General features: G+C 48.6%; 1 protein-coding gene across 1 annotated transcript in view; it reads left to right on the top strand.

The window, feature by feature from the left end:
- LOC149326748 (arylsulfatase B-like) overlaps positions 1 to 17,937 on the top strand; it is a 48,634-nt gene extending 30,697 nt beyond the window's left edge. The window contains exons 9-10 of the mRNA XM_089564665.1: positions 2,306 to 2,576; positions 17,752 to 17,937. Coding sequence (XP_089420791.1) covers positions 2,306 to 2,576; positions 17,752 to 17,937 — 457 coding nt within the window. The remainder of the gene's footprint in view (positions 1 to 2,305; positions 2,577 to 17,751) is intronic.
- Positions 17,938 to 18,883: the final 946 nt, after the last annotated feature.

Here is an 18,883-nt window from a genome sequence, read left to right as displayed (position 1 = left end):
AATTTGTTGTTCGCGAATGCCAAATTCAATCATGCCATTGTTTTAATGATTTTAATGCTAAGATATTGCAGTTCTCAGAAAATCTTTGCCACCTACACATGCCATTCACTTTTTAGGTTTTATCGGTTTTCTTTGTTATTAGATGTGTTTTATCGTTTGTATGGCTCTTTACACCATGTGTAATTATTCGATACGCAGTCAACCACTGTGCTTTCTTCACCTTTTCCACCTCTTTTGAGATTTCATCATGTTTTATCCTTACCACCCTCTTACGCTACTTAAGGCTTTTACGGCCCTTTGCACCTCATGACGTCGACTGCTTCCGATTACATCTGTCACTTCCTTCCTATATATTGTCAACCTTTTGCGCAACCAAGTTGAGCTGCAAGTCAGCGCTCGTGTTGTACATTTCTTTCCGTCGTCCTTGTCTGGTCTGCGCTGTTTCAGAATGAGCACATCTGCGCCACTGCGCCAGGAATGGTATAAGGGCTCCCAGGGGTCATTGACTGCTAAGTAGATAATGACCGACTCCGCTTACAAGGGCATTAACCCACTGCCACTATCGCGTCATACCCTTAAGCCGGAGCCCTCTCCAATTTTCGACTTGAAGCCGCCGCTGTGGCTCAGTGGTTATGGTGCTCGGCTGCTGACCCGAAAGATGCGGGTTCGATCCCGGCCGTGGCGGTTGAATTTCTTTGGAGAAGAAATTCCAGAGGCCCGTGTACTGTACGATGTCAGTGCACGTTAAAGAACCACAGGTGGTCGAAATTTCCGGAGCCCTCCACTACGGCGTCTCTCATAGCCTTAGTAGCTTTGGGACGTTAAACCCCACAAACCAACCAAACCAATTTTCAACTTGAGGCCTACATCCTGCTGTTGAATTTTCACATTTCATTCGAAATGTACGCACGCATACTACCCACTAAATTTTTTTTTTTGGTTTGCAAAAAAAAAAAACGAAATAGGTAAACTGTAAGCCCCTTCTGTCTTAAAAAAATGCTTTTACAAAATAGTTGCCATGCAGCTCCGCTAAGAACTACAACTACATTGTCATTCTCCGTGGCAGCGGTGGCATATACTGACAGTTTCTGTAATGGGCGGTCACTTCTGCGCCATTTTAGGGCATGAGCTCAATTCAGCAACACCGACATATCTTTGCCGAAAGCTTCGTTTTCGCGTCTTTAGTGATATGGTCCAATACTGCGGCTGGACATAAAAGCCTTACTTCAAATGAAAATTTAGCTCTTTGTCCATCGCAGTAGGCTGGTGCTTTGCCCCAAAATGACGTCTTCTGATTGAATTGTCAGCATACTTGTAAACGGACGCCAGATTGAGGCCCCTATTGACTGAAATACAGAGAGCACTTAATCTGTAACTTGGTTTTAGTTGCCGAGTATGGAAAAAGCTTGCTCCATCAGGGTCAGTGGCCCTCAGAGTGGTCCGACGCCAAAGACACAATCCAGGAGGATGAGGAGGGGTAATCAAAGTGAGTGGATCTTAGGGTGACTGGGCATGTGTAGAGATGAAATCTAGAAAAGTGCGGTGAGGGGCTAGTTGGTACCACATTATGAGAACAAAGAATAACTCCGCAAAGAGGACGGGACAAGGCCACTGCATCAACATTAGATTATTAGAGCAGGCCGATTCCTTAGCTGATTCAAGGGGGCAGCATCTGCCTAAGCATTGTAAGACTTGCAAGTTTTATGACAAAGATTGTAATCTGCTTTTCGAGAGGACTAAGGTTATCGGACGCGCGAGGGATAAGAAAGAACGGGAAATTATCGAAGCCTTGGAAATCGCGAGATTGGGGCCTGGCAAATGTGTTAGCGATGCTTCTGTACACCTGTACCGCAAGGAGTTGAAGTTTCTTGGTTTCACGAGGTGATTGTGGGTTTTGTCTTTGTGGTTTGTGTGCATGCGCTTTGTAGTTGAAGGAAGGAGGCGCTGGTGCAATAAACCAGTTGCAAAACCGTGATCTGAGCTTGTTGGTATATCTTCACAACTTCACCAGCGCTTGTCCCTGTCCTTCCTTCTCTGTCTTTGTTCCTCGTCGCAGCGCTGGTGAAGTTGTGGATAAACCAGTTGTTAGTCTGCGTTTGTCCCGTGTGGTTCTTCTCTTTTGTCCCGTCCTTCTTGCGCAGTTATAGGCAATTTTCTAGGTTTGCGTAAGGTTCAGAGCAGTTTAGGTACGCTGAGGTAGCTGGGAGAAAATGTAGTTGAGGTAGCTCGGAGTTTATCAAGGTTACCTTCTCATTCCGGTGAGAAAGGCCAAGATATTGAAACCGGTTCACTCGTGCGAGCGCAGGTACGAGACGCGTGACTCCTCCAGCGTTCTCGGTGATCCAGCCGAAGGCAATACGTCGGCGTCTCCAGCCAACAAGAGCAGCGTCGTCTCCAAGGCGCTCTGGTCGATGGGCAGAGGCACCTCGCGGCGCGCCGGCGAAGCTCTGGTGACGGTCGACTGCGGTGCCCGGCCGCCGCAGGCCGAAAACTGCCAGCCCCGGCGAAAGCCGTGCCTGTTCGACCTGCAGGCCGACCCTTGCGAACGCAGGAACATTGCCGCCCTGCAGAAGAAGGTGAGAGCGAGAAAATTGGTGTGGTTTAGCTCTGGTTAAACCTGGTTGGTTGCGAAAGCACGGCTTGCTTAGCTGCTTCTGATTCTCGTCGTTTTTGCAAACGTTCTTCTCGTTGTTCCTCTGTTTCCTGGGCACGTTGTTTCATCATGGCTTCATTCCGTTCAGCTTGCCTAATCCCAGCTTCTGAACTCGATACAGCTCGTTTAACTGCTTCGGCTTCTCGTCGTTTCCGCAGTCGTTCGTCTCGTTTTTCTTCCGTTTCTTGGGCACGTTGTAACCTCATTCTTGCATTCTTCCTAGCTTGCTTGGCTGTCGCCTTAAACTGTTCAGAAGCAGTAGAGCAACTAGATTCAGATATAGACTCTTCGTCGGCGACTTCCATGCCGAGACTCCTCGAGGAGCGCGGCACGACCGGCTGCTCCTGGCTGCGGTGGAGAGAGCAAGCTAACGTCACGCGTCGCCATAGCAACGGAGAGGCTGACGTCACAGCGTCTGTTAGGCGCAGCGGAGGCTCTTCGGGGAGCAGGGGGGACCACGGACCACGCGACGAGCGGTTAGACCTGGCTTATTTTTGCTTTCGCAATAAAATGAGCCGACGCTGAGGCAGCGATCGAACATCGAGCGTTAATACATAACATAGGTCGCAGGTCCGAATCCCTGCCGCGAGCTAGACTCTAACATAACTAGGAAGTTTAGGCTGCACGAAACGCGAAATCGTACCTCACCACCCCGAACACACTGCGACAAATGGTTGAGCCGCTATGTATATATGAAGATTCGTAAAGGCGTGGAATTTGGAGTACATAGGTCGCCGGTTCGAATACCTGCTGCAAGCTACGCTCTAACTTAGCTAGTAAGGTTATGCTGTACGAAACGCTGAACCGTATCACACATCTGGAACATTCTGTGCCAAACGGTTGGCCGAATCATTTTACACGAATGTCGCGACTACTTGACCTCGCTTTGACGCTTGCCAAACGGATATATACCGGATCGACACAGTCGGATTTCCACTACGGGTGCTCGGGCCGTGTCGTGTGATTCCACAAGAGATCATCATCATCATCATCACCAGCCTGACTACGCCCACTGCAGGGCAAAGGCCTCTCCCATGTCGCTCCAATTAACCCTGTACTTTGCCATCTTATCCCCGCAAATTTCTTAATGTCATCCACCCACCTAACTTTCTGCCGCCGCCCTCTTCTACGCTTGCCTTCTGTTGGAATCCGCTCCGTTACCCTTGAGGACCAGCGGTTATCTGGCCTTCGCATTACATGCCCTGCCCAAGCCCACTTCTTCCTCTCGATTTCAACTAGGATGTCATTAATCCGCGTTTGTTCTCTCAGCCACTCCGCCCGCTTCCGATCTCTTAACGTTACACCTATCATTTTTTTTTTCCATAGCTCACTGCGTTGTCCTTAACTTAAGCTGAACCCTCTTTGTTAGCCGCCACGTTTCTGCCCCATAGGTGAGTGCCGGTAAAATACAGCTGTTGTAGACTTTTCTCTTGAGGGATATTGGTAAACTTCTATTCATGACCTGAGAGACCTGCAGCATGCCATATGCGCTCCACCCAATTCTTATTCTTTATTTCCCTCTCATGTTCCGGGTCAGCTGTCACTGACCAATTATCTCAAATTTTTAATTTTTTGTATTATTTTATATATTGCACACGCAATATTCAGTAGGCAAACAGTGCATTTCGTGTCGAGAAAATGCTAATATTGTAGGAGAAAAAAAATTATAAACGACATCGTTGCAGCGGCAGCGTTTTCCAGCGCAGATTAATTTCGCTATTTTGCAATGATCTAAGAATCGAGATATGAAAGCCACGGTGAATATGCTTTGTGTGCAAAAAGTACAGTTAAGAAAGAATACGTAAGGCTTATTTCCGCCATTCGAAAGAAGTTGTCACTTGCTAGAAAAAGTTTTGAAAACGGCTCAAGTCTTAAATGGAGCTATTATTAAGGATTTTTTTTCCGCAAATATAAACCACATCTCCTTCAAATTAGCACAATAGATAAACATCAAGGTAAGAAAAGAGTGTACCGACTTTCATTGTTATATAATATAGGGAAATACAAGAAGGATTCCCTTAAATTTGGCATTTTTTAATATAGTAGTGTTTTCTCAAAAATGAAAGATAAAACCCCATGCCCAATTTTTCTCAGAACTCTTGCAACAAGTCTCTAGAAGGAGGTGAAAAAGAATGCAAAAAAACATGTTGCATTATTCTGTATCCAATAATGTTGTCCAAGCTGAAACTTGTAGCTTCTTGAGCATCGGTACGAGCGCCTAAAGGAAGGGGCGGAAGCACCAAACACGCCCTATGCTGCTCTAAATTTTAAGGCGGAAGCCTTTAATGCCTCATCGTTGTAAGCAGAAGTTGTCGACAGAAATGTCACGCTTTTCAATTGGTCGAAACGGTGGTGACGTAACAGTGCGCGAATTTCAAACGGGTCCAATTGTACTTTGGCTACTAACCATGCAACCAATTAAAGGGATCGTATAGTGATGCTCCAAGTTAGTGGGACTTATCCAGTTAACCTAATTAACCTTTCTAGTCAGACCAGATAAATAAATTAAAGAAACCGAGTAGGAAATTGGCCGAGCTCGGGAATCGAACACTGGTGTCCGGGGTGTGAGACGAGCACGCTACCACTTCGCCGTGCCAGCTCGATGGTTTGAAATGAACATTCGACAAGGTCAAACACGAAGTAATCCTGGACCACCTCAGTAACACCAACTGTGGCCACAAAACATTCAACTACATAAAACAATTTCTTACAGACCGTCAAGCCTACATACGCATACAAGATGCGGAACACGGACCATACACCATCGGCTCGAGGGGAACACCTCAAGGCGCGGTCCTGTCTCCCCTCCTCTTCAATTTGGCAATGCTTCATCTTCCCTCCAAATTGTCCTCTTTGCCCGGGATACATCACGCTCTTTATGCGGATGACATTACAATCTGGGCCACGCAAGGTAACCTGGGCCACATGGAATCCTGCCTGCAAGCAGCGGCGACCCTAGTCGACGACTACGCGGCCTACTGCGGACTCCAGTGCGCCCCGTCTAAATCAGAATTTGTGCACATACGTCCCTCCCCTCGGGACACAATTCCGCTTTGCATCAGTCTCCCCTCGGGACCGATCCGGGAGTCCAAGGAGATCCGCGTCCTTGGTCTCTTCATACACCACCAACGCAGAGTCGACACCACCCTAGCCAAACTTCGCACGGTGGGAGACCACGTGGGCCGCATGGTCCGCCGGGTCTCCAACAAGCGGGGCGGATTACGAAGCAAGGATGCACTGCGGCTTGCCCATGCTTTCGTAACGAGTAGAATCCTCTACTCAACCCCCTACTTGCACCTGCGCAAACATGATGATGACCAACTGGAGGTCATCCACCGGAAAGTCATCAAGCGGGCTCTCGACCTCCCGGTCACCACGTCCAACCAGCGACTTCTGGCCTTGGGCGTGGTGAACACATTTCGGGAGCTTCGAGAGGCCCACTTAGTCAACCAATACACGCGTCTTGCACAGACCACGTCCGGTCGCCGCCTCTTGGACCGGCTACACATCAAACATGACTACCATATTGAGGAAAGGGAGAGAGTGTCAGCACCCTGGAGACGCGCCCTACGGGTCCGACCCCTTCCCCGCAACATGTCCAGAGAAGACCATAGCGGTCGTCGCCAGGCGCGCGCGGAAGCGTTGGCGCGATACTATGGTAACCAACAACATGTGTATTACGTGGACGTTGCCGGCCCACACCACGGGGTGTGGTACACGGCCGCAGTCGTACACAACACAAACACAGTCAACGGGCTCACTTTCAAAGCCTACAGCGCAACACACGCGGAGGAGATTGCCATTGCTCTTGCTCTCACTACTCCCAAGTCGAAACACATCATCACCGACTCGCGAGGGGCCTGTCGGAACTACGAGTTGGGCTGGGCTCCCCCGCTTGCCTGGCGCATACTGGAATATGGCTGTCGATCTGAAGATCCAACTCCACGCAACCTGATTTGGGCCCCCGGTCACCAGGGACTCCAGGGAAACGAACAGGCCGATCAGGCCGCCCGCGCACTCTCTCCCCGGGCTATCTCCCTGTCCTTGGAAGGGTACTCCCAATCAGACAATCTGGCAATTACATTCAAACAAATCACCGATTACTACAAGGAGGAGCACCGGCGCTACCCGGCCCCTTGTAAGGGTCTGGATCGCGCTGACGAGCGCCTCGTCATCAAAATTCTTACTAACACTGTACTGTGCCCGGCGGTGCTTAAACATTTCAATACATCCTTTGATGGCGCGTGCCAGTTCTCTGGGGAGGTGGCTGACACCTTCCACATGGTTTGGGCGTGTCAGTCAAACCCATCTATCCCCCCCAACCCCAACCCCACCAGAGAGGACTGGGAGGCGGCCCTGCTCGGCTGTCAGGACCTAAAGACCCAAAAGGCCTTGGTTCACCGGACGCGGGCGGCGTTGCTTGCCAATGGGGCCCCGGAATAGGGGCTCCACCTAGTATTGTTAGGGGAAAGGGCCATTAGGGCCTACCCCAATCACCTCTCTGTAAATATTTATTGCATTATAAATGTTTTTCACCACCACCACCTAGTGAATACGGTGTCTTCGTTCACTCCCATCTTCCTCTCTTCCCGTTACGGCGAGGTTTAGGTGTCCACCGAGATATGAGAGACAGATACGTTTCCTTTCCTCAAAAACCAATTTTCCGACGAGCAAGGCGTAGAACCTTTCCTCAAAAAGCGTTGCATTCAAAGGGCAACGCATGATGTTGTTGTGACTGAGAGAAGGATGAAAAGGAAATTGCACGGGCCTGCCTACTGGCTCGAGCCAAGCCACCACCGTTGCCACGTGCAGATAGAGGAGAGTTAAAAGATCAGAGGAAAGAGAAAAAGGAAATAAAAGATTCGCGTCCCTGCAACAACTGCGTCCGCCGGAGCGAACGCTGCTGAAAAAATGGCTGAGGCTTAGCTAAGGTTAAGCCTAGTCAGATGCGAAGCATATTGATGGCTAGGCTTGGTAATACATGGCTTTCCTTGGTTGAATACTTGGTCAGTTTAATACAACCACTAGAAGCCTTCGTCGTGGGGGAAGACAACGGCATGGCTACAGCGGAACGCCGACTAACCCCGAGACGCGCGTTGGGTGAGCGCCTGGATTGCCACGGAAGCCGCGTCCGCCTGCCCGGTGGAGCGAGCGTTTCACCTACACCGAGTGTGAACGCGCGTTCGAAATGCGCGGGAGTGTGACGTCACCATACCACGTGATTCACACGGCGTGCAACCGCAGCGACGGCACAAGTTGGAGCCCCGTCTACCCCGTCTCTCATCTGTCGTGACGTCATTGTGTCACGTGGTGTGACGTCACCATACCACGTGGTCTGCACGGCGTGCAACCGCAGCGACGGCACAAGTTGGAGCCCCGTCTCTCATCTGTCGTGACGTCATTGTGTCATGTGGTGTGACGTCACCATACCACGTGGTCTGCACGGCGTGCAACCGCAGCGACGGCACGAGTTGGAGCCCCGTCTCTCATCTGTCGTGACGTCATTGTGTCACGTGGTGTGCACGGCGTGTAACCGTCACGAAGGGCTTGGGTTACCTATTGTAATATGCTTCGCATAAAAAACAGATAAGCGGCCGAAGCCGCGCTCGCCGAAGCCAGGACAGATACACCGCGCCGAACGGTTGGTGGCGTTCCGTGGACTGCTTGGCAGCGCTAGAACACGCTGTCGCGTTCCACTCCTAAAGGCAGAGATTAAGCGTCATTAATTGGCAGTTAATTAATGCACCAACAGAATGTGAAGTGAGCAAATGCGTGGCAGAATGCAGCACTCAGGCTTTCGCCTTTCACCACTTTAGCCGCTAAAGTTCCTTCGTAATTTTTCTCGACATCCCGAGGCTGAGACCTTTTCTATGAATAGCGAGCATACCTCGCTGAAGCACGCTGTCAGTGTTACATGGTCACAGGTCAGATATCTATCCACGACAGGCCAGTGCCTCGGAAAACGAAACTTCCTCAAGTTCCCTGTGCACAACATTCGAGGGACATTCCATGATCGGGCTCGCAAGGATCGCGTGATTGAGAGCAGCATATGGAGTGCGTGAACCTTTCATGACCAACAGTGCTCCCATACCTGAGATGGTACCTGAACTTATAGTGCCTGACCTTACTGACTGTCAGCTACGTCCTTATGTGTCGATTGATTGATTGATTGATAACTTTTATTTCCACCGATGTAGGAGGCCCCCTACTCCCCGTCCCTGGCACGCAGGCCTAGGGGACGGGGGACGGGACCTCCGCGACTAAAGACTGGCGAAGATACATTGTCTCTTCGCGGCTTCAGCAGCCAGGCGGACAGCCCGTTTCTGGTCGGCAGGGACCTCGCTTCGCAGAAGGGCCTCCCAGGCTTCTCTACTCTTAATATTGTCCTCAGCACCCGGGGATCCAGGACATTGCCAAATTATATGATCGAGGGTCCCCCTCGCTCCGCAGGTTTTACATTTGTCACCTTTTTTATCGTCTAACGTGGTTTGAAATAACCAGACAGGGTTAACGAAATTTCCGGCCTGTAATCGTCGCCAGGCAATGGCCTCTGTATTGGTTAAGTTTGGATCGGGTGGTGGCATTAGACGCCTGCCTAACCTGCAGTGCACGGCGATTTCCGCGTACGTTTGCAAACGTTCGTCCATCCCCTGGGGGTCGGGCGGCTCGACAGTTACCCGGAAGTAGAGATCTCGGGCTAACATGTGGGCCGCCTTGTTACCGGGGACGGATGTGTGTGCTGGGACCCAAATTAAGGTGATCTTGCGATCAATTTTGGCTGCGGACAGAATTCGAGCCGTTTCTGGCGAGACCCTGCCCTTTCCGATGTTGCAGATTGCTGTTTTGCTGTCACTAAGAATCAAACTAGCCTTGGTTCCGGCGCAAGCAAGCGCTATTGCGACCTCCTCGGCCGTATCTATGTTTCTACTCCTAATGGAGGCGGCAGCGACTGGTGCACCTCGGCCGTCGACTACTGAGGCGACCCTTTTACCCTTTTATTGGTCCTCTCAAAAACGAGGTAAAAAAACATAAAAGAAAGAGAGAGGATGCCTGGACCAGCAATGCTTTGCCAGGCTTAACGCCAATTCAAAATAAATGAAAAATAACTAAATGTTCCAAAGAAGAAAAAAAAATTAAGCGAAAAACAGAGCATTAAAAAAAACTCATAAGAAAAGAAAACAAAAGTCTCGTTATAATAAGTTAGACGCAGGCAGATAGCCAAAGCACAGCGTGCAGTCCGCGAAATAAATAATAATAATAATAATAAAAAGAAAACCCAAGTCACTGCAAAGTCATTGTCACCGTAACAGTCAAAGAAAGCGCTGAGCGCCGGCCACAAAATAAAAATCATAAAAATAAAAACATAATCAAGACAAAAGAAAAAAAAACCGAAGTCACAGTCACTCAGTCAAGGACATAGTCACAGTCACGCAGTCAAAACAGAGTCACAGTCACACAGTCAAGGACGTAGTCACAGTCACGGTCACGCCACGACAAAGCCACCTATGCTCAATAAAGGAGCACGGGGCGCTCCGCTGTGCAAAGTTTGGGGAAGAGAGATTAGAGGAAAGAGAGAAATCAGCGTGAATAATTTGGAATTGTACTACTTATGAGGTGAACCATTTGAAGGAGAAGAGCACAAGCAGCAGGGTTTCGGAGAACGGAGGGGTAAACAGATGGTGTGATGTCCGATGAGCAAAGAGATTTTAAACGAGAAACTAAAGAAGCAGTAACGGAACAGTCCCGGAAGTAATGACGGATATTTTCACATAACAATCCACAGGAACAAGTTGAAGACGGAGACAGGCCAAATCTTTTAAAATAGAACGGAAATCTACCATGCCCAGTAAGTAACGTTATTAGAGGATTCCTGGGTAGACGAATAAGGGGAATGTTAAGTGTATCAGGGATCCAGTTGAATAGTTCAGTGCCACCATTATTCTCGCGCCAAAAAATGCTCCATAAAAGAAGTGAAGAATGGTGCAAACGGGAACGAACGCAACGGCGTGAAAGGGTAGAAATATATAAACTTCCAAACTGGCCGGCACTACCAGCAGCTTGGTCGGCTAACTCGTTTCCAAAGATTCCAGAATGACCCCGGATATGAAATAAAAGAAATGGGGCTAAAGAAGACAAACGATAGAGATCTTTCTTAATTGCAATAATAGTCGGATTGTAAGAAGTAACTGAAGACAGCGCAGAAAGCAGAGATAGAGAATCAGTGTAAAAATGAACAGGCGTAGAGGGAGGGTTGTGAATAGCATAAACAACAGCAGAATGAAAGGCTACAAGCTCAGCGGCATAGGCGCTAGAGGGTGGTTCTAAAGATAGACGGTGTACATGGACAATATTTTGTGTTGAGCTAAGAACAACAAATGCTGCACCAGCTAAGCGAGGAGTGAAAGACCCATCAGTGTAAATATGCAGGGCACGTTGACAAGAAAAGAATACAGCTTCTTGAGAACTAAGTTGAACAAAAGAAAATTTAAATTTTAATGAGGGATGGTCTGACCAGGGATCAAATAAAGGTTGAATGTGAGAGGGATCATAAAAAGTATTGCCGTACACTACGGCTTGACGTAATGTGAAAAGCATAAACTCTGCGCATAACTGGTCCAGATAGATAGGCAGAGGAAGAACGTTCGCAAGAACATGAAGAGCAGCGGTTCGCGTAGTATGATAGGCACCAGTAAGAGCCAGAAGGGGAATTCGTTGAAGAGATAAAACACGATCTCTTAGCCGAGAAAGAGGGCAATGAAACCACCAAGCTGGGGCTGCATAGGTAATTGTAGGGAGAATAACCTGATGATAAATTTGGCGCATATGAGAAGGAGAAACACGAAAATGGAAATGGAACCAGTTAAGGAGCTTGGTGGTAGATGCAAGAATTTTCGTTTGCAAATAATTAACATGGGGAATAAAGCTTAAGTAAGAGTCAAAGACAACACCTAATAATTTAATACTCGGTTCACACTTGAGACTGTAAGTGTCTAGTCGAATAGTCGGCTTACGCTTATGTAACGCCGGAGCTCCATTAAAAAACAAAACATAAGAACACTTTTCTGGGTTTAACTGAACGCGGGACGTGGTACACCAGTTTTGGATTAAAGTTAAAACATTTGAGCCCAGCGTTGACAACTCGCGGCTAGTTTTGCCAGGGATGAGTACAATGATGTCATCTGCATATGCCTGAATGTGGATAGGTGAGGGCACAGGAAGGTTTAGGAGATCATATAGCAAAATGTTCCAAAGCAGTAGCGAAAGTGGTGAACCCTGCGGACTGCCGAGGGAAGAAGGCACAGAAAGAGTACAAGAAGGAGATTGATAGGTCAAATGGCGGTTATGAAGGAAAGACTCCAGAAGGGAATATAGATTTTGAGGGCAACGATGCTTTCGTAAAAAATGTAAAACCAGAGGGTGCCAAACACTATCAAATGCTCCTCTGAAATCCAGAGAAATTAGAACCACAGGAATTTTTTGTTGTTTATAACTATGTAAGAACTCCCGCAAATGATATAGAGCCTGAACAGAACTGCGACCATGCGTGAAACCATACTGATTTCTATGAAGTAATTTATTTTGGCGCAGGAAGTAATACAGCCGACCATATATTAAACGCTCGAGCACCTTACCGAAAGACGAATTAATACAGATCGGTCGGTAAGAATTTGGAAGGTGCTTTGGTCTGTTCGGTTTGGGAATGAAAGTAATTCTGCCAATTTTCCATGTCTGCGGAAAGTAACCCAAGTGCAAGGCAGAATTAAAGAGGGAGACGAAAAACAAGGGATGAGCGTTAAACAAGGCGACAACAAAACGAGGAGAGATAAGATCAGGCCCTGGAGAAGACGACAAATCTAATGAATTGATGACAGCTTCGATCTCCGCAGCAGTAAACGGTAAATCTTGGACTGAGTTATTGTAAGGCTGCGCAGTAATGTCCCGAACATGAGTATGAAAAGGGAGATCACGGGAAGAATCATCTGTAGCGACGTGAGTACGAAGGAGCAACTGTATAGCGTCAGGAAGCGTTTCAGTATATGTGCCATCAGCGTACCGTAGAGGAGGGATAATGGAAGGGCACCTGAGCTTGCCAAAAGCATGTTTATATGGCTTACCTGCCACTCGCTGCGTCCACGTAGGCAACCTCATTTGCCCTGAAATTTCCGGCCCTTTTAACCAGCGCCTCCGCCCTCTTCTCCCGTCTTTCCCTGTGATGTTCTGGGTGCATGTTGCGGGGGAGGGGGGGAACGATGATATTCTCGCGACATTGTGGCGGTAGGGCGACCTTGTCGCATATGCCCCTATCTACTTTTCGGCCGACCCACTCTAAGATGGTCCGGCCCGTATTCGTTGTACTCAGTCTTTCGAGCTGGGCGATTCGCACCGCCTCGGCGAGTTCAATCCAAGTATTATGCACCCCCATTTCCAACAGGCGGTCTGTAGAGGTGGAGATAGGTAGGCCCAGCGCCCTCTTGACGCAACGCCGAATAATTGCGTCGATCTTCTCTCTCTCGTTTACCCTAATATCGAGGAATGGCGTGGCATAGCATATTCGGCTAATAATATACGCCTGCGTCAGTTTCAAGAGGCTACTTTCTTTGAGGCCCCTGCCCTTCAGCGCGACCCTCCTGAAAATCCCTGTTACTTGCGCAGCGTAGTTGCTGAGCTTCTTGATCGTTCCTTCATTGTAACCGTCCTCTTGGATAAAAAGTCCGAGGATCCTGATGTGATTAACTTTCGGTACAGCTTTGCCCTCTACCTTAATTTCAAAATTCCAGTCGCGCTTGCACCGGAGCGCTTTCGGATTGTAAACAAAAAGTTCTGATTTCTGCGGCGAACACACAAGGCCCCTTTCGGCCGCGTAGGACACTACAGTGTCTGCCGCTGCTTGCAGCCGCTCTTCTATGCTACCGTCACTACCACTGTTCAACCATATGTTGATGTCATCGGCGTACAAGCTAAATTTTATGCCGTCTATATTCCTGAGTGCGGCGGGAAGGCCCCTCATTGCCACGTTAAAAAGGAATGGGGAGAGCACCGATCCCTGTGGCGTTCCCTTACTTCCCAGGTAAACCTTGGGGAATTCTAAGTCCTGAAATTTTAGTTTTATCGTCCTGTGCGACAGGAAATCCTTGATGTAATTATACGTCTTTTCGCCGACACCTATGTCCGCAAGCCCCGCAAGGACGGCCGCATGCTTAACATTGTCGAAGGGTTTGGTTAGATCTAAACCTAAAATCACCTTCGCGTCTTTGGATCTCGAATTTATAATGTCATGTTGCAAGCGAAGCATCACGTCCTGCGTACACAAGCCCGGCCGGAACCCGACCATCTCGTGCGGCCACAGGTCGTTCTGCTCCATGAAGCGTGTCAGTCTAGCCTGGATGACGCGTTCCATTAGCTTTCTTACGCGCGAGGTTAGGGAAATTGGTCTGAGATTTTCTAATCCGGGCGGTTTACCCGGCTTAGGGATTAGCACCACGTTTGCAGCTTTCCATTGCTGAGGGAGACGGCCGCTACTCCATACCTCCTGCATGTATTTCGTGAGCGCCGTTATGGACATGTCGTCCAGATTCCTTAATAACTTGTTCGTAACCCCGTCTGGGCCGGGGGCCGATCGCGTCTTTAAAGTCAAAATTTCGGCCCTAACCTCCGCCTCTGTTATGGGCGCATCGAGAGTCTCGTTAGGCGGGCCCTTGTACTGCGGGAGGGGGAGGGATTCTGGGTCGCCGATGTAGGTCTTTACTAATTTTGCCACGAGCTCCGCATCCGTCCCCTCGAACGCGTGCCTGGCCTTCGCCAATCTAGTGCCCGATTGTGTGTTTGAGCTATCAGGGTCCAGGAGATGTCGCAGCAGGCCCCACGTCTTGGAAAGGCTCATATTGCCTTCCATTTCATCCCATCTACTACACCAGTTTTGCTCAGAAAATTTAATTGCGTATTCCTCAATTTCCTTATTATGCCTGGCTATTCTTCGCCTCAAATTTCTGTTCCATCTCTGTGTGTCGTACCGTGTTGCTGAGGTGTGCCAAGGCCCCTTCACAGCCAGAGACCTGTTTGAGCTGAACCTAATTACTTTTTTTACTGCGAAAGCAATACTACTTGCACTTTCACGCCGTTGCGTGCCGCGGCCGGTGACCACCATCGTGCCGCGACCGGTGGCCACCATCGCGCCGTGGCGGTGAACCCCATTGACCTTCATTTGACCTTGATTGCATTACATTGGATTAGATTGGATTGGACTGGATTAGATTTGATTAGATTACATTAGATTAGAATAGATTACATTGTATTGGATAGGAGTGGAATGGATTGGTTTGGATTGCATTTGATTGAATTGGATTGCATTGGTTTGGATTGCATTGGATTGAATTGGATTGTATAACCGATGCATCACCACAAGTCTAACCACAAGCACCACCACCAGCTACACTCCCAGCTGTACCATGGCGTACGTACGGATATTGCTTTCGCAATTACCGGGCTTAACCAAGCTAAGCCACAGATTTTTATGGACAAACACCGATCTCTGACGGTGTTCTGTGTGACGGTTCTGTGTCTTCGTTTTTTGCGCAGTTTTCAGTATGAATTCCTACCAACTAGCCCAGTTTACCGTTCTTATTAGTTACTCTGACGTAAGCAGGATTCGGTGGCGCCGCTATCACCGCGTGCGGGTAACCACTTGGAGTGCAGCCCACAGGAATGAATGCAATGCAATTTTCAAAATGCCCACCACACCTGTGAGGTTGGCTTTCATTACAAAAAAAAAAGCTGACTACATCATAGAAAGGATCATTGTAGCGTACGACATCATTTAAAAGCCTTTTCTTTTTCAAACCTAAAAATATGAACTTGCGGGCGACGTTTTACGAATCCACATTCTATACTATAGGCTCTTATCGTCTTTTATTAACGAAGGAGGACCTCATTTGCTCACTTTGGAGTCTATGATACGCAAAAGCTTTACGAAAAATGGGCATAAGTTGAGGGAATGCCTTCTCCAGCATAGCTATAACCCACCCAGCATATGAGCCACCGCGGTGGCTCAGTGGTTATGGCTCGCAGCTGCTGACCTGAAAGACGCGGGTTCGATCCCGTCCATGGCAGGCGAATTCCGATGGAGGCGAAAGTCTATAAAGGCTCATTTACTGTGCGATGTCAGTGCACGTTAAAGAACCCCAGGTGGTCAAAATTTCCGGAGCCCTTTACTACGGCGTCTCTCATAGCCTGAGTCGCTTTGGGACGTTAAACCCCAATAAGCCAAACCAAACCGAATAGCGGCTGAAAAAGAAACCAAAATGCATGCAATCAAACGCGACTTAGAAAAGACAATTCTGCATTTCGCCTCCATTGAAACGCGGCCGCCGCAAACGTGCTCGAACCCGGATCCTCCGAGTCAGTAGCCGAGCGCTCGGAATACTGAGAGCTCGGGAGCCGCCTCGTTACCAGGGACGGCAACATGCGCGGGTGTACAAATTGAGTGAATTTTTCTATTCAGCGTTATTTGGGTGAGGATTTTGGCTGCTTCCCGCGATATCTTCCACCACTGTCCAAAATTTCGGATGGCAGTTTTGCTGCCGCCAATAATAATGAACTTGGCTTCCGTTCGTATGCACGCCAGCGCTATCGCAACTTCCTCCGCGGTCTCCATGTTGCGGCCTCTGACGGCTGCCGCGGATACCGGCGCCCCTCGGCCATCGACTTCCGAGGCTACCGTCGCATCCGTTCTGCCACTCGCCGCATCGGCATAGGCGACTTCCTTCGCTGCCATATTTTCGTACCTTCGCTCTAGAGCGTCGGCTCGTTTGACCCTTCTTTTTACGTTAAATTCTGGGTGCATGTTTCTAGGGAAGGAGGGGATTGCCAAGGCGTTCCTGCTTTCGCTACTAATTTCGACTTTGGCTCTGTCTGGCTTGAGCCCCACTTTTGTAAGGGTCATCCGGTCGTACTTAGTCTCTCTAACTGGGACACTCACACTGCCTCCGCCAATTCTGACAACATTGGTGCCAAAATTGTGCCGCATTAGTTCATCGTACAGCATTTCGGGTGGTTTCATACGATACATCGTTGCATATAGCTTACATGTGCTAGTCAAGTTTAGGCTAGCTTGCGACAGGAATTCAAACCGATGACATATTCTCCGTCAATTCTATGCCTTCCCAGACTAAAGATTGTGATGCAACCGTTCGCCGTAGAGCGCTCTGGGTGGTGCGATACGCGTGTGTGTCTTTGTGGGTGGAGTCATACGTCGCACCACATGAAACGGCGGCAGACAGTGGAGCGCACTGCCTGCGGCGCGCCATTTCGTCCCTGGATTTCACTGCGGCCGGCTGAGTGTGTGCTCGTGCAGTGAACAGTGAAACATCAACGCTTTCGCATTCCCACACCTAAGCAGTGCCGAATTCTTCTTTCCTCATCCCTTATAGAAATGGTCTATAGACAGTCTAGAGACTTCTTATTAACTCTATTGACTACCTATGGATATTGCTTTTTGTCTATCCACAGTCTGCAGACAGACAAAAAGTGCATGGCCATACATGGTCTACTAAAAGTGCATGGCCATAAATCAATAGATTGTCTAGACCAGGGGTTCTTAAACTGGGTTCCGCGGAACACAGGGTTTCCGCGGGCTGTTTTCTTGTGTTCCGCGAGAACCCTCACCGGCCCTGACCCGGCAGCTGATATGAGACTGGCTCTGAGTGCTACTGAGCCACGCTTTGACTTGCTCTTAAAAGGGAAGCAGTACCACACATCACATTAGTATTTGTATTAATCTTTGCAATAAACATTTAACCTCTGCAACTTTCCCTTTGCAAAAATGCACTCGACAACATTGCTGGTAAGTGAAAGCGGGGGGGGGGGGGGGGGGGGGGGGTTCCCTGGTACTTACTGAAGGCTTTTGGGGTTCCTCCAAGCAAAAAAGTTTGAGAACCCCTGGTCTAGACTGTCTACGGCACTCGTATTGTCTATAGACTGTTGCCTTTATGGACAGAAGTCTATAGACACGCTATATAGACTGTCTAAAACTTTTTTTGTAAGGGATATATGCCCCGTCGGCGTATCTCAGCCTTCTCACCCCGTGCGTGCGTTTCCCGCAGGTGCTGGCCCGTCTTTTCTACAGGCTGCAGGAGCTCCAGGGCAGCGGCAAGCCGCCCCTGAACAAGCCCCCGTCAGCGGCCGCCAGCCCGGCGCTCCACTGCAACGTGTGGGTTCCCTTCCTGGAGGGCGAGATTGGCCACGCCATGCGGGGTCAGCGCCATGCCGACCGGCTGCCCACCCCGTAAAGGCCTGCACGGGCATGATCTGCTCAATCTGCGAGGTTCAAGAGGAGCGCTCAATTATGAAATGTACTTTATCGCGTGTTCTTAATAAAAGCAGAGGAGGGCTAGAATAAATGGAGTAACGCCTCAAGCAATGCGTGTTTTACATGGCGTTTTATTTATACATTTATACAAGTTGTGATGGTTGGTTGGTTTAAGGGGTTGACCGTCCCAAAGCGACTCAGGTTATGAGAGACACCGTAGTGAAGGGCTCCGGAAATTTCGGCCAAGTGGATTCTTTAATGTGCACTGACATCGCACAGTACAAAATATAGTTGTGAGCTTTCCATATTATCGCTACCCTCTTGTTCCATTCGAAAGTTGAAACAGTTATATACTCGAATCAAGATGTTGTCATTGCCTTAAAGGAAAGCATAAACAATATTGACATTTCAGGAAGAAAATCATTCCACTTCGCCGTTATTTTCCGCCACATCAAAGTGTTAACAACAGTTTCAACAACAGTTAACAACAGTTTCATAACAGAACTAAACCGTTAGCGGTGCTGCAGCACGAATAAAATTCGCGATTGTAATTGTACGGGTATTTAACTCCAGAAACACAATATGAGTGAGCAAAATAACAGTCTACAGAGGAAAGTTGTCGTTTAACTGCGGCAAATAATTTGGCCCCTTGCGGCTGGTCTCGGCATTTTTACTAAAAAAAAGTGCATAGTCTATGCCTGCCTAAAGGACGCTTTTACAGTTTTAAACATGGCTATTCAGCTGTCTCCAGGTCACGTGTGTGCAGAACGTTTCAGAATGTTCGCAAAGTTGTGTAATCCACCTCATCTGATGGGAATCACAGGTGACAAAATAGTCGAGCGACCAAGAAATCACTTACTTTCCATGCAGTTGAAAATGCGAGAATCATGGAATAAAATGATATAAGAAAATTTGTCAAAGGCAGT

The sequence above is a fragment of the Amblyomma mixtum genome, chromosome 10 (assembly GCF_055824585.1).
Source record: "Amblyomma mixtum isolate Tamu chromosome 10, ASM5582458v1, whole genome shotgun sequence".
NCBI lineage: Eukaryota > Metazoa > Arthropoda > Arachnida > Ixodida > Ixodidae > Amblyomma > Amblyomma mixtum.
The sequence above is the reverse complement of the archived record's forward strand: the minus strand, read 5'-3'. Positions and strand labels throughout refer to the sequence as shown.